Source organism: Podarcis raffonei, chromosome 3 (assembly GCF_027172205.1).
Source record: "Podarcis raffonei isolate rPodRaf1 chromosome 3, rPodRaf1.pri, whole genome shotgun sequence".
Lineage (NCBI taxonomy): Eukaryota > Metazoa > Chordata > Lepidosauria > Squamata > Lacertidae > Podarcis > Podarcis raffonei.
In genome coordinates this window covers 110614961-110627758 of record NC_070604.1, presented here as the reverse complement: position 1 = coordinate 110627758, position 12798 = coordinate 110614961, and the positions used below count along the sequence as shown (strand labels likewise).

Genomic DNA, 12798 nt, shown 5'->3' with positions numbered 1-12798 from the left:
CAGAGTGATAAAAGAGGTAAAGGACTCCTGACCATTAGGTCCAGCTGTGGCCGACTCTGGGTTTGCGGCGCTCATCTCACTTTACTGGCCGAGGGAGCCGGCGTACAGCTTCTGGGTCATGTGGCCAGCATGACTAAGCCGCTTCTGGCGAACCAGAGCAGCACACGGAAACGCCGTTTACCTTCTCGCTGGAGCGGTACCCATTTATCTACTTGCACTTGATGTGCTTTCAAACTGCTAGGTTAGCAGGAGCAGGGACCGAGCAACGGGAACTCATCCTGTCTTGGGGATTCGAACCGCTGACCTTCTGATTGGCAAGTCCTAGGCTCTGTGGTTTAACCCACAGCAGTACTTGGAACTATTTGGGATAGCGGTGGGTTTAGGGCAGCGTGAGCAGTGCAGAGGCACTAGATGTGCAGCTGAGTAGGGCATCTTCTCAAAGCCCAGTAGGCGCTTGCCTGGCTTCGGAAAGAGGGCGTGAGGGCTCTGTTGATGGATCTCAACCAAAACTCTCTGCTACCAGCTGCTTAGTACGTGTAGTCCAGGATGACGACTCAGGAACATAACATGCTGAACAGTAACTTGATTTGTATTTGCTTTTATTATGTACAAAGTATAGCACAGCTTTGTACAAGTTACTACATACACAGACTCGATTCAATCTCTACACACCAACCTCTGAACTCCAACACCAAACTGCTGCTTATAAGGGAAAACTTTTAGCCACTCACCACCTGTTGCTAGGCTTGCCTATCTCCAAGCAGACTTTCTCAGGTACTCTTGCTTAACTTGGCTTCTTGCCAACTCACTAATTGTCCTCTTCAAAGCTGCAGTTTCTCACAAACCTCAACAGGCTCTGGCAGGGTCTTAGAGCCCTTCAACCTCCTTCCCAAAGCTGGAAAACCACTTACTGGGCATTGAGAAGGAGGCATGAAGGCTCTAGGGCCCTACCTTGTTTACCCAGTTTAGCTGATGCTGCAAGGGCTGGGGGGAGCATGTCAAATGTTGGCCTCACACAGGGTGGCATATTACCAAGGTCTGCCCCTGACTGAGAGACCCCCTGACCTGGAATACTGAGGGCTTCTGGGAAACAGGGGCTGGGATGAAGCTAACAATAACTTGTTAGAACTCCAGAATTATAGCCAAGTACCATTCTTGGCAAGAAAGGAATACAGTGTTGTAAAGTACACAGATGGGCCAATCTTGTCAATTTCAGCTTCCCTAATTTTTCCATTTTTACAATCTAAAGTTCTTTTCCTGACATATTCATATCAGTTTGCTAGTTTATTGCAGGGGGTGGGGCTCATGAAAATTGGCCCGCATCATAGTACCAATTTCTCCCTATATACACACTTTTGCAAAGCAATTTGCCCTAAGGTATGTATAGTGTGACCAGTTTTCTTTTTTAAAATGCAGTAGGAAAATGAATGTCTGCACTGGAGAACGAACACTTGTAAGGCTGGCTGATTAAATCTTTATCCAATACTGCCTTTCAGTTTTATCAAAATAATCTTCAGTCGGTCTTTGATGTTGGAAAGAATTAAGTAGACTGATTTGCATCCTGTTAATTTCTCTCCACTTCTGTTGGGCTGGCTTCACTCTCGCTTGATATCAGTCCTATTGGCTTCCCAACGGCATTGCTTCATAGCTAACAAGGTTGCCATTAAGTCCTAGTTTCAAGGACACAGAGCCAAAGCGGTGCTTAAAATGAGGTTAACATGTAGAATCTGACCTTGGTGTGTTTCATATCGGCAAGTGGAAGGCTTGAAAAAGCGATAAAGGGTTTAGAGGAGCAAGAAATATAATACTTTGTTAAATCAGCAAAAGAAGAAGAAGAAAGCCCCGTGCAGAAATTTTCTAAGCAAGCAAGTTTAAAACCACACAGTTTAATTCTGGAGTGATAAGCTCAATTTCTGTCCCTCCGCCCTGCTAGATTATATGGATGAACTAGCTAAAAAGAACAATTTTGGAGCAAACGCTTGTCGTTGTTGTTGTTGGCTTCCATCTGTATCAAGGAAACGATGGAAGAGTGCTCCTTTGCAGGTAAAGTCAAACAGTTGGAGAGTTACAGCGCTTGCTGTGGCAGTACAGATCAGTGCAGGAGAGACATGTTTTATTGCAGCTGGGGCAGATGAAGGAGTCCAGTTGTGCTGCTGCAAATGCATCACGGTGTTTCTTCTCTCTGCACTCCTCTCAGCAGCCATTCCTTCTCTGGTCACTGTTGGGGATACACAACCTGACTGCCTCCAGGCACAACTGTCATCTACATGGCAAGGTTGCCAGCCTTCACGTCACATTCGCAGACGTATTTGTAACACAGAGTTGGTCTGCCATTAGGTGGGTGAATAACAAAGCCACTTTTATTGCATTCTAGCTAAAGGGTTGATAGGTGTTGAAGTTGTGGAGAGACCCTGTCCTTCCTCTTAGTTTCAAGGGTGGTGAGCGGGTTCTAGGATGCATAGGAACTTAGGAAGTTGAATCTGTTCAGGTATGTATTGCCAGAGGCTGGCCATGGGTCCCCAAGTTTTCAAATAGGGTTCCTTCTCAGCCTTACCTTGAGATGCCAGGGATTGTTTCTACAGAGAAAGGATAGCATTTTCATCACTGAGCTGTGGCTCTCAGAGTGAATTAGTATATACGATGGTTGGCTGGCATTGCATCCACTCTGTTTTTTGGCTGTTTTATTTTTCATGGCTTTATTTGTTGTATTTTACCTTGTCGAGTTGCTTTGAGGCTTTTTCTTTTGGCTAAACGGACTGATACGTGTAATTGATAGTACAGTGGAACCTCGGTTGTCGAACGCTTCGGAAGTCGAATGTCAGCAACCTGCAAGTGAATGCTTTTCGAACGCGCCTCGGAAGTTGAATGGCTTCTGAGGCGCGTTTTTCCATTTTTTCAATGGATTTTGCCGGCCAGCAATTGCGCTTCGTTGTCGAACGTTTCGGAAATTGAATGGTCTTCCGGAATGGATTACGTTCGACAAGCAAGGTGTTTCACTATAACAATATACCCACTTTATTGTTAGAGAGTTTCATTTTTAAATGGATGTGTGTACCAGTGTTCCAGAGAACTTGAGTCACAAGTCTAACAAGACATACAATAAGTAATACAGAGTGAATGACCCTTCCCCAAAGCGATGGCCCTCCCCAGACCATGTTCTCCACAAGCAAAGGACCACAGCATTATATTTAGAGAGCAATTGTGTTTACGAGAAGCAGGCATAAAGTTACAGCAGTACCAAACCCCATTTAGCAGCTGGGCTGCTGCTCTGTCAAAGCTGGGCAGAAGGAAAACAAGCCTTTAAAAAAGTGTTCTATGTCAAGTCATATGATCAAGCTAAATGGCCTTAGGATCCAGCCTAAGTCTTCCCTCTCTGCCCCCACCCAACACCCTTTCTAGTCTGGCTGAGCCCTGGCTGACCTACGATGAGCAGATTATAATGGCACATCTTTGGCGGAGCTGAATTAGGGTGTTACTTGGTGACAGCAAACCAGTCGCGGCTTGTTTGCTAGCAAAATCAACCGTTCAGGAATAGGTCCATTGTAGCTATAGGTCTACAGGCTAGAATTTGTTACACGGATAGGTTTGATTGTGTAGAGAATTTTGTCTTGGTGGGAAGTACAGTGGCAGCTTTTCAGCAGTCTATATGAAGGGGCATGGCATGTTCACCAGCCCTACAATAGTGCTGCGAATTGCAGGACATTATTTTTTGTGGTGGCCCCACATCCATGGAACTCCTTGCCTGTTGTCACCCACAGGTGCACCATAACGTCAGTATTTTCAGAAAGCTGCTTCTAGTGGCTTTGTAGGGAATGATTTGCTGCTGTTTTTTATACTACATTTTATCAAACTATCGATTTGAATGGAGTTTTGGGAGGCACTATTTTATTTTGCTGCGGTCGGTATGCTCTGCCTTTAATAGATAAGGTGCTTTGAAAGAATTCTTATTTGGGAAGGTGATATATACATGTTTTAAAATAACCCAAAATGGATGATGTGTCACTTACCTTCTAATAGGGCTCAAGCTTCTCATAGGTATGGATTATGTGTATAGAGCAAAGGGTGAGCTTAAATGTAGATGTGCAGGGAACTTATTCAGATTACTCAGATTTTATGTTACAAAGCCATTCTTTTTTACTTGTGGGGTTCCCCCCCCAAAAAAGCTGCCAAAATGCCTATTTATTTTTGTTATGCACGATAATTTGGAATAAATTATTACCACGGCATTCAGGGTATTAGCATAACTTATAGAGAACAAAGCTAAAACATAGGTAGAACAACTCATTACAATATTTTTAATCAATTTTGAAAAATGCTCATGACCCAATCATATGCAGTCTTCCTCTGAAATCCCATTGAGGTTGTCTTAATTTGCTTCTGCTTGTCTGTATGCTTTCCCCCCAGTGCCCACAAACTCTGGGCAATGACAGAGTAGGAAGAGATCTTACTACATCAAGGTTATTTGAGGGTGATGTTCTACCAATGCACAAACATTTTATATACTTCAAAATGGCTACCAAGGCTTTTGGATAGTTATTGGGACCATTTGCATGAGGCAGAGAGAACCTATGTATACAGAACAACAAATGCACAAAGGGCTCCTGTGCTAATGGGGTGTTGAGGTTGAAATACTCTCAACAAAGCCGTTGTATAAGAAATTGCAGTCTTTTATAGGGGGGTGGGAATAAGGGAGTGAAACCAGTACATATAGTGGTACTTTGGGTTTCAAACATAATCCGTTCTGGAAGTCCATTTGATTTCCGAAACCTGTCTGACTTCCAAGGCGTGTTCGAAAACTGAGGCATTTACTTCTGGGGTTTTGGCATTCAAGTTCCAAAACGTTCGACTATGGAGGTGTTCGAAAACCAAGGTACTATTGTACTTCCATCATTGCAGGATGGAGGGAAGAAGGTGGGAGCTGAAATATACCTCAATGGATGGTTGGATGATGGCCAAAGGATTGAAAGACTCAAAGAAAATTGCTGAGGTTTGACACCAAACTGCAGCATCGAAACTGTAGCGAGAACGTCTGAGCTGCATGCAGACTTTTAAAGTCTGGATGCAGGACACAACTTGAGGAGTGGGGAGAGGGCAACGTGGATATTTAACATGGATCTTCATAAGAGTGTGGCTGGTCCTGATAACATGAGGTTTTGTAAAATGTGTGCAGCTTTTATTAATTTTAAAAATGGAATTACAGAAGTTAACATTCATTCTTGCTTGCTTGTACAGTAACTGCTGTTCTTTGCTTGCAGGTTGTATACAAAAACAACGATGTAAGGCTGGAACTGTCTCGACTTGCCAAACAAGGAGATCCTAAGATGAAGATCCACGGTGTGGTAGCATTTAAATGTGAAAATGTGGCAACCTTGGATCCAATCACTTTTGAAACACCAGAATCTTTTATCTCTTTGCCAAAGTGGAACGCCAAGAAAACGGGCTCGATATCCTTTGATTTCCGCACCACCGAGCCAAATGGGCTGATACTTTTTAGCCACGGCAAACCGCGGCATCAGAAAGATGCTAAACACCCACAAATGGTCAAAGTTGACTTCTTTGCCATTGAGATGCTTGATGGCCACCTCTACCTGCTGCTGGACATGGGTTCTGGTACGATTAAAACAAAAGCTTTGCAAAAGAAGGTGAATGACGGTGAATGGTACCACGTTGACTTTCAAAGAGACGGACGATCTGGTAAGTTTGGGTTTACCCTTCTGTGTATAGTAGACAAAATAGCAAGGGCGTCGTGTGTTGCAATTGCTATTGCAATATAGTGACATCCTTTGAAGTCATTATGACAGGTGCAGGTGCTGGGGAGAAAACAGTAAAGACCTGATGAAGAGAGCACAGCAGAGGTTATTTTTTCTGAGAATCCTCTGGAAAAAAAATCCTCAAAGGACCTGTTGATGGCATTTTACCATTGTACTGTGGAGAGTGTATTAACATGGTTTGTGTGTGTGGTTTGGGAGCTGCACGGCCAGGGTAAAAACAGTGCTGTCCAGGGTTGTAAAGACTGCAGAGAGAATAAGTGGGTGCACTCTTCCCACCTTAGATCAAATCTATTCTGTCAGGTGCCATAAGAAAGCTGCAGAGATAGCGCAGGATAGTACGCACCCCGGAAATGATCTCTTTCAGCTTCTGCCTTCTGGAAGAAGGTATAGGGTTATAAAGACCAGGACTAGCTGCCTGAGAAACAGTTTCTATGCAAATGCAATTCTGGTTCTAAACACAGCATAAGGAGTCTCTATAGTATATTGTATTTTAAAATGGGGTTTCAGAGTTTTTAGGGGTTTTTGAATGTTTTATGTAGATTTTCAATTTCATTGTTCTGTGTGGGACAATGACAATAAAGATATTGTAAATATCTGATAAAAAACAGCACCCCTGAATCTCAGTCTCTCTCCCTCCTTGGTACTGTCTTACTGTACTCCCACATTTCCTTGTCCCTGCAAGCAGCACCTAGTGCAATGGAAGATGGCCAGGGAGACTTAGAACCATGATTTTGTAGCACTAGTCATTGGCGAGGAGGAGGAAGACAAGAGCTAGAACTCCTCTTTCCAGTGACACCCATTTGTTTGCTGTAGAGCCTTTTTCTCTCACCCCGCTTGCAATTGATTTGGCTTTGGCAATTAATCCAAAAAGCTATTAGTTAGAAGAATACGTTAGTCTGTGTTGCAATATTTCTCCTAACAACGACAGTGCGCTCCCAAGCCAAGTTTCTGCTAAGTGTAAAATGGAATGTGGTGATATATAACCATTGTGCTGCATAATAGGACTGCAATTTATGACATCACGGCGTTCTTGGAATTTATAGTGCGAAGGCCAAATTGCATGTGATGGACAGATCCAAGGTTCTCCTCACTGGTAGAATGTTAAAGAAAAGGCTTTAATAAAGAGTGGCTGAAATAAAGGAGAGAGGATGAAATAAGGAGTGAATGACTGGCAGGCAGGAGAGGTGTCTTAACACTTCCCTTCTTGAAATTTTATTCCCACTTAAGATTGCCTCCCCATATGGCTTTTCCACTCCTGGGAGAAAACACTTGGGCTCCTTCATTTACCCTTCTCTTCTTTTACTTTACTTTTTCCTGCCACTCTGCGTATCCTAGATTGTATGTCTGCAGCTAGAACCCATGTTCTTCAATTTTTTTATACAGTACGTGGAATTTTTGGGCAACAGCAGCACTGGCTTGTATATGACTAGATTATGCTCAGAGCAGACCCATTGAAATTAATGGGTTTTATTCAACACAGTGCTAAGGAGTGTGTGCAATCATTTCTGCTTCCTTGCCTGACTGATCTCCTGGAGCAGACTGGGGTTTTTTGAGGCCTTGTTGTACTAATGGGAACCTAGAATAAGGATTTTGACAGCCTCCCTCAGCATTTTGATCATACAGTGGTACCTCGGGTTAAGTACTTAATTCGTTCCGGAGGTCTGTTCTTAACCTGAAACTGTTCTTAACCTGAAGCACCACTTTAGCTAATGGGGCCTCCTACTGCCGCCGCACCACCGGAGCATGATTTCTGTTCTTATCCTGAAGCAATGTTCTTGACCTGAAGCACTATTTCTGGGTTAGCAGAGTCTGTAACCTGAAGCGTATGTAACCCGAGGTACCACTGTACTTATACCTGATAGATTACAGAGAACTCTAGGGCTGTGTCTTCCGCTGGAGATGTACTGAGCCTGGAGAAACTTCAGGTCATAAGCTATAGGCTTGTCCTATCAGAATTCCACTCTGCAAATGCTTTGGAAGGCTTAGATGACTAGCCAGGAAGCTAGAGAATAACTTTATTGTCTCCTTCCAACAAGAAAAGAATGGCAACGGGAAACTCCTGACTCTCCATCCCCCCCCCCTGCCCCAGCATACAACTGAGTCCAGTGCCATCAAGTGGCTAAACTATATAATGACACAATTTAGGCTAAATCTACAGAGCTACAAAAAAACTCTCTGAAAACGCTGTGCAGAAAACAGTTGTAAAGCTCACAGTTGAAAATATCACGGAGTTACAATTTCAGCTCTACAGCGCCATTCGGTGTCACAGTGTTATAACGCATTTATAACGCTGCATTTTGACTAATGTAGCTGAATCCCTGGATAGTAGAATAGCGAACAAGCTTTGTTACCAATACGGCCATCATATGTTCATCTCTTCCCCTAATTTGGAAAGAACACATCGTCTCTATATGGGGATATATGTCAAAAACAGTAGCTGTTGCAAGCTGCTTTGAAAGCTAAACACTTTGCCCTCTAGAACGGGAAATCATCAAATCCACACATTTCAAAATCTTGACAGGGAACCTTCTGTGGCTTACAGTGAAACAGCATATAACTTGTAATTACTGTCTGGCTGGCACCAATTTCAGCGGGATCTGACCAAAACTCTCAGAGTATGTTTGTTAATTTGTTTTGCATTTCCAGGCATCTCAATAGGCTCACCACACCGTCTCTTCATCCCTGTTTTTTCTTCTACTTTTGCATTTCCTTCTCTCTTAGTCTCTCTCTCTCTTACTGTGCTTCTCATTCCTCCCACCTGCTGCTTCTTCTGAGTTTGGGTCATGGCAGGATGCTGAGTTAGGTTTGGGGAGGATGGGTGCTGCTGTTGTTCGTTTGCTTTCTGTTAATAAAGCATTGATAAACCTCACATGAACTCCAAAACCACAAAGAGCATTATAGTAGGATTACCAGATGTCCCCGTTTCCCAGGGACAGTCCCCGGATTTGCGAATAAGTCCCTGGACAAATTCCATCCCCGGAATGTCCCTGGATTTCATCTAATGTCCCCAGGAAACGCAGCAGCGGCTGTCTCAGCAGCCTGGAGCAGTTGGCTCTGGCTGGCTTCAGGAGCTGCTCAGAAGTCCCCATATGATGGTGGTGCAAGGGCTCTAAAATGCAGCTTCCAGGCTGCCTCCACCTTCCCTGACCCAGCAACTAATCTGTGAAGGGAGGCTTAATGCTGCCTATCAGAGCTTGTGTGCAAGCAGGAGGGGGCAGAGATCTCTCAGTTAGGCAACGGGAAGCCTCCCTTCCCAGCTAAGGGATCCTCACCACCTCCTGCTTGCACACAAGTAGGAATGGGATTGGGGCTGCTCCAGTGGGAAGGGAGGCATTGCACTGCCTGAGAGATCCCTGCCCCCTCCTGCTTGCATGCAAGTAGGAATGGGATTGGGGATGCTCCGATGGGAAGGGAGGCATCACGCTGCCTGAGCCTCAACGCTGCCGCTCTTGGCCCTCCTTCTCCACCTTCGATGCCTGACCCACCACCAAAGAACCAACAACTCAAGGGCTGCCCAGGCTCATGGAGAAAGGAGATAAGAGCCTCGGAGGAAGGGGAAACATGGCGGTTGAGGTCAAGGCAGCAGCCGCCCCTCTTTTACCGCCATCACTGAAGCCTCAACATCCCAAACATGTAGTATTTATTTATTTAAAGTATCCCCAGATTATTTGGAAAAAATCTGGTAACCTTACATTATAGCGCCTTTAAAGACTGTTTTTTAAAAGGATGCTACGGCATGAGCTTTTGTGGGAAAGAGCCAATATTCTTTAGAGCACCCTGGCAATTTTAGATCTAAACCATGGTTTAGTGTTGCATGCATAAGCTTGCTTCTCCCTTTGTCATCTCCTGGCATGGCTCCTTTCAACCAAACCACAGGGTTGTTTCACTCCACTCACCCTACCTAGAAACTGAGGTTAGGTTTAACAAGGGATGGAAGAAGAATTACAGTATGCAGCACTAAACTTTGGTTTTGTGTTAGTTCTGCTTTTGTTGAAAAAGACTAAGGGAAGTTTGGGCCATCACACCCCTGCAGTTTGGTCAAACTCATGCTGGTAGCTTCGAGAACACTGTCCAACCATCTCGTTCTCTTTCGTCCCCTTCTCCTTGTGCCCTCCATCTTTCCCAACACCAGGGTCTTTTCCAGGGAGTCTTCTCCTCTCATGAGGTGGCCAAAGTATTGGAGCCTCAGCTTCAGGATCTGTCCTTCCAGTGAGCACTCAGGGCTGATTTCCTTCAGAATGGAGAGGTTTGATCTTCTTGCAGTCCATGGGACTCTCAAGAGTCTCCTCCAGCACCATAATTCAAAAGCATCAATTCTTCGGCGATCAGCCTTCTTTATGGTCCAGCTTTCACTTCCACACATCACTACTGGGAAAACCATAGCTTTTACTATACGGACCTTTGTTGGCAAGGTGATGTCTCTACTTTTTAAGATGCTGTCTAGTTTTGTCATTGCTTTTCTTCCAAGAAGCAGGCATCTTTTAATTTCGTGGCTGCTGTCACCATCTGCAGTGATCATGGAGCCCAAGAAAGTAAAATCTCTCACTGCCTCCATTTCTTCCCCTTCTATTTGCCAGGAGGTGATGGGGCCAGTGGCCATGATCTTTGTTTTTTTTTTGATGTTGAGTTTCAGACCATATTTTGTGCTCTCCTCTTTCACCCTCATTAAAAGGTTCTTTAATTCCTCCTCACTTAGTGTTAGTAACGTCCAAAATTTTATTTAGTCTTTTACAGCAAAATGAACAAACACAGCTACTTTTCTGAAATTTGTCAGGCTTCAGTTAAGAGTATCCATTGAGAGCTGTTGCAGGCTCAGTGTTTGCACCTAACTGCGTACTTTCCTGAACCCTGTTATGAATTACCAATCTGTTTCTTGCTGATCTACGTGCTGTGTCTCTTGCGACGTTTTGCTCTTGCATATCTCTAGCTAGCCTGAAAATCCACTACGGAGTGGTGCCCATAGATAAGAAAGAGCTGTGACATGTCTAAATAAGATTTCTTAATTTCCTTAACTCTTGGTTGCTAGGTCAGCAAGCATGTTGAATTATTTCCCCCCTCCCCATTTTGCAATCGTTTCCGTCTTTCTGACCATTCCAGTAATTTGTAATATTGTTCCATGTTACAGGATGAAGGGACGGCCGTTCTCCTCTGCTTGAAATTTGATCCATTTTAGCCAAACACTTAAATCTTATTTACTTCAATACTAGAATAACTCAGAGAACAGCTGAATATTCTTCGGCAACCTTTAAATGTCACCTCAGGGCACACAAACTGCTGCAGAATTGCTCAGTCTGATACCACTCAGGCAATGTCAGAAGCTCCAAGTCTGTAACATGGTTTCTTACATCACCACTGTTGCTGCAGGTCCCCAGAAGGGCAACACCAGAGTTGTTCCAAATGTTCATGAAGTTTGCTATTTTTGATCTGAAAGCTGCCGCTTTTTGGAGGATGAAAGGTTCTTAAACAAAGCAAAAAAAACTGCTCATCTGCTCATTTTCCCTTGCCTATTTACAGTTCCAGTGATCTGCTTGAGTGCCATTTTCCCCCCTTTTGAAAACAAGTGTCCTCATAGCATGGTCCTCAGCTATAGAGTCCATAGTGAAAATAGAATCATAGAATTGTAAGGTAAAGGTAAAGGGACCCCTGACCATTAGGTCCAGTCGTGGCTGACTCTGGGGTTGCGGCGCTCATCTCGCTTTATTGGCCGAGGGAGCCGGCGTACAGCTTCCGGGTCATGTGGCCGGCATGACTAAGCCGCTTCTGGCGAACCAGAGCAGCACATGGAAACGCTGTTTACCTTCCTGCTGGAGCGGTACCTATTTATCTACTTGCACTTTGACGTGCTTTCAAACTGCTAGGTTGTCAGGAGCAGGGACCGAGCAACGGGAGCTCACCCCATCACGGGGATTCGAACCGCCAACCTTCTGATCTGCAAGTCCTACCCGCATCCCACTAGGCAGTGCTATTTTTCTAGAAAAAGAAGCGCTGGAACTCACCATGAACGCTTCCCTTGTTCTCTTATAATGGCAATGGCGCCCACCTGAGAGGGGCTGGAACTGAGTTCCAGTGAGTTCCAGGTGAAAAAAGCCCTGAATGTAAGGTTAGAAAAACAGCGGGTGTAGCATGGCCTGTGATGGGTTTGGCCTGGAGAGACTTCTGAGGCTCATATAAAGAGGGCTGGAAGGCCACATTCAACCCCCAGCCTGAGGTTCTGCATCCCAGAATTGTAGAGTTGAAAGGGACCCCAAGGGTCATCAGCCTTGAAAGACCTACATTGGTACATTTCCGAGCACAATTCAAAGTGTTGGTGCTGACCTTTAAAGCCCTAAACGGCCTCGGTCCAGTATACCTGAAGGAGCGTCTCCACCCCCATCGTTCTGCCCGGACGCTGAGGTCCAGCACTGAAGGCCTTCTAGTGGTTCCCTCACTGCAAGCCAAGTTACAGGGAACCAGGCAGAGGGCCTTCTTGGTAGTGGCGCCCGCCCTGTGAAATGCCCTCCCATCAAATGTCAAAGAGAACAACTACCAGACTTGTAAAAATCATTTGAAGGGAGCCCTGTTTAGGGAAGCTTTTAATGTTTGGTTTTAATATTTTGTTGGAGGCCGCCCAGAGTGGCTGGGGAGGCCCAGCCAGATGGGCAGGGTATAAATAATAAATTTATTATTATTATATTATTATTATCTAGTCCAGCCCCCTGTAATGAAGGAAACGCAGCTACAGAATCCCAGAGAGATGACCATGGAGATTAAAACCTCCAAAGATGGAGCGCCCACCACCTTTCAAGGTGGTCCATTCCACTGTCTCCACTCTTCATGTCAGAAAGTTCTTCCTGATGTTTAGTTGGAATCTCATGTCTTGTAACGTGAATCCATCGCATCATAACCTACCCTCGGGAGAAGCAGAAAACAAGCTTTTTCTATCTTCCAGATATCTAGATGGCTATTGTATCACCTCTCAGTCTTCTCTTCTTCAGGCTAAACATGCCCAGCTCCTTCAACCTCTCCTCATAAGGCTTGGTTTCCAGAC

At 44.7% G+C, this 12798-nt stretch overlaps 1 protein-coding gene across 27 annotated transcripts in view; it reads left to right on the top strand.

Annotated features, from left to right (window-relative positions):
- Window positions 1–12798, top strand: part of NRXN1 (neurexin 1) — a 976383-nt gene that overhangs the window by 436269 nt on the left and 527316 nt on the right. For all 27 annotated transcript variants that reach the window (XM_053383596.1, XM_053383588.1, XM_053383593.1 and 24 more), the window contains one exon: window positions 5256–5694. In XM_053383596.1, coding sequence (XP_053239571.1) covers window positions 5256–5694 — 439 coding nt within the window. The remainder of the gene's footprint in view (window positions 1–5255; window positions 5695–12798) is intronic.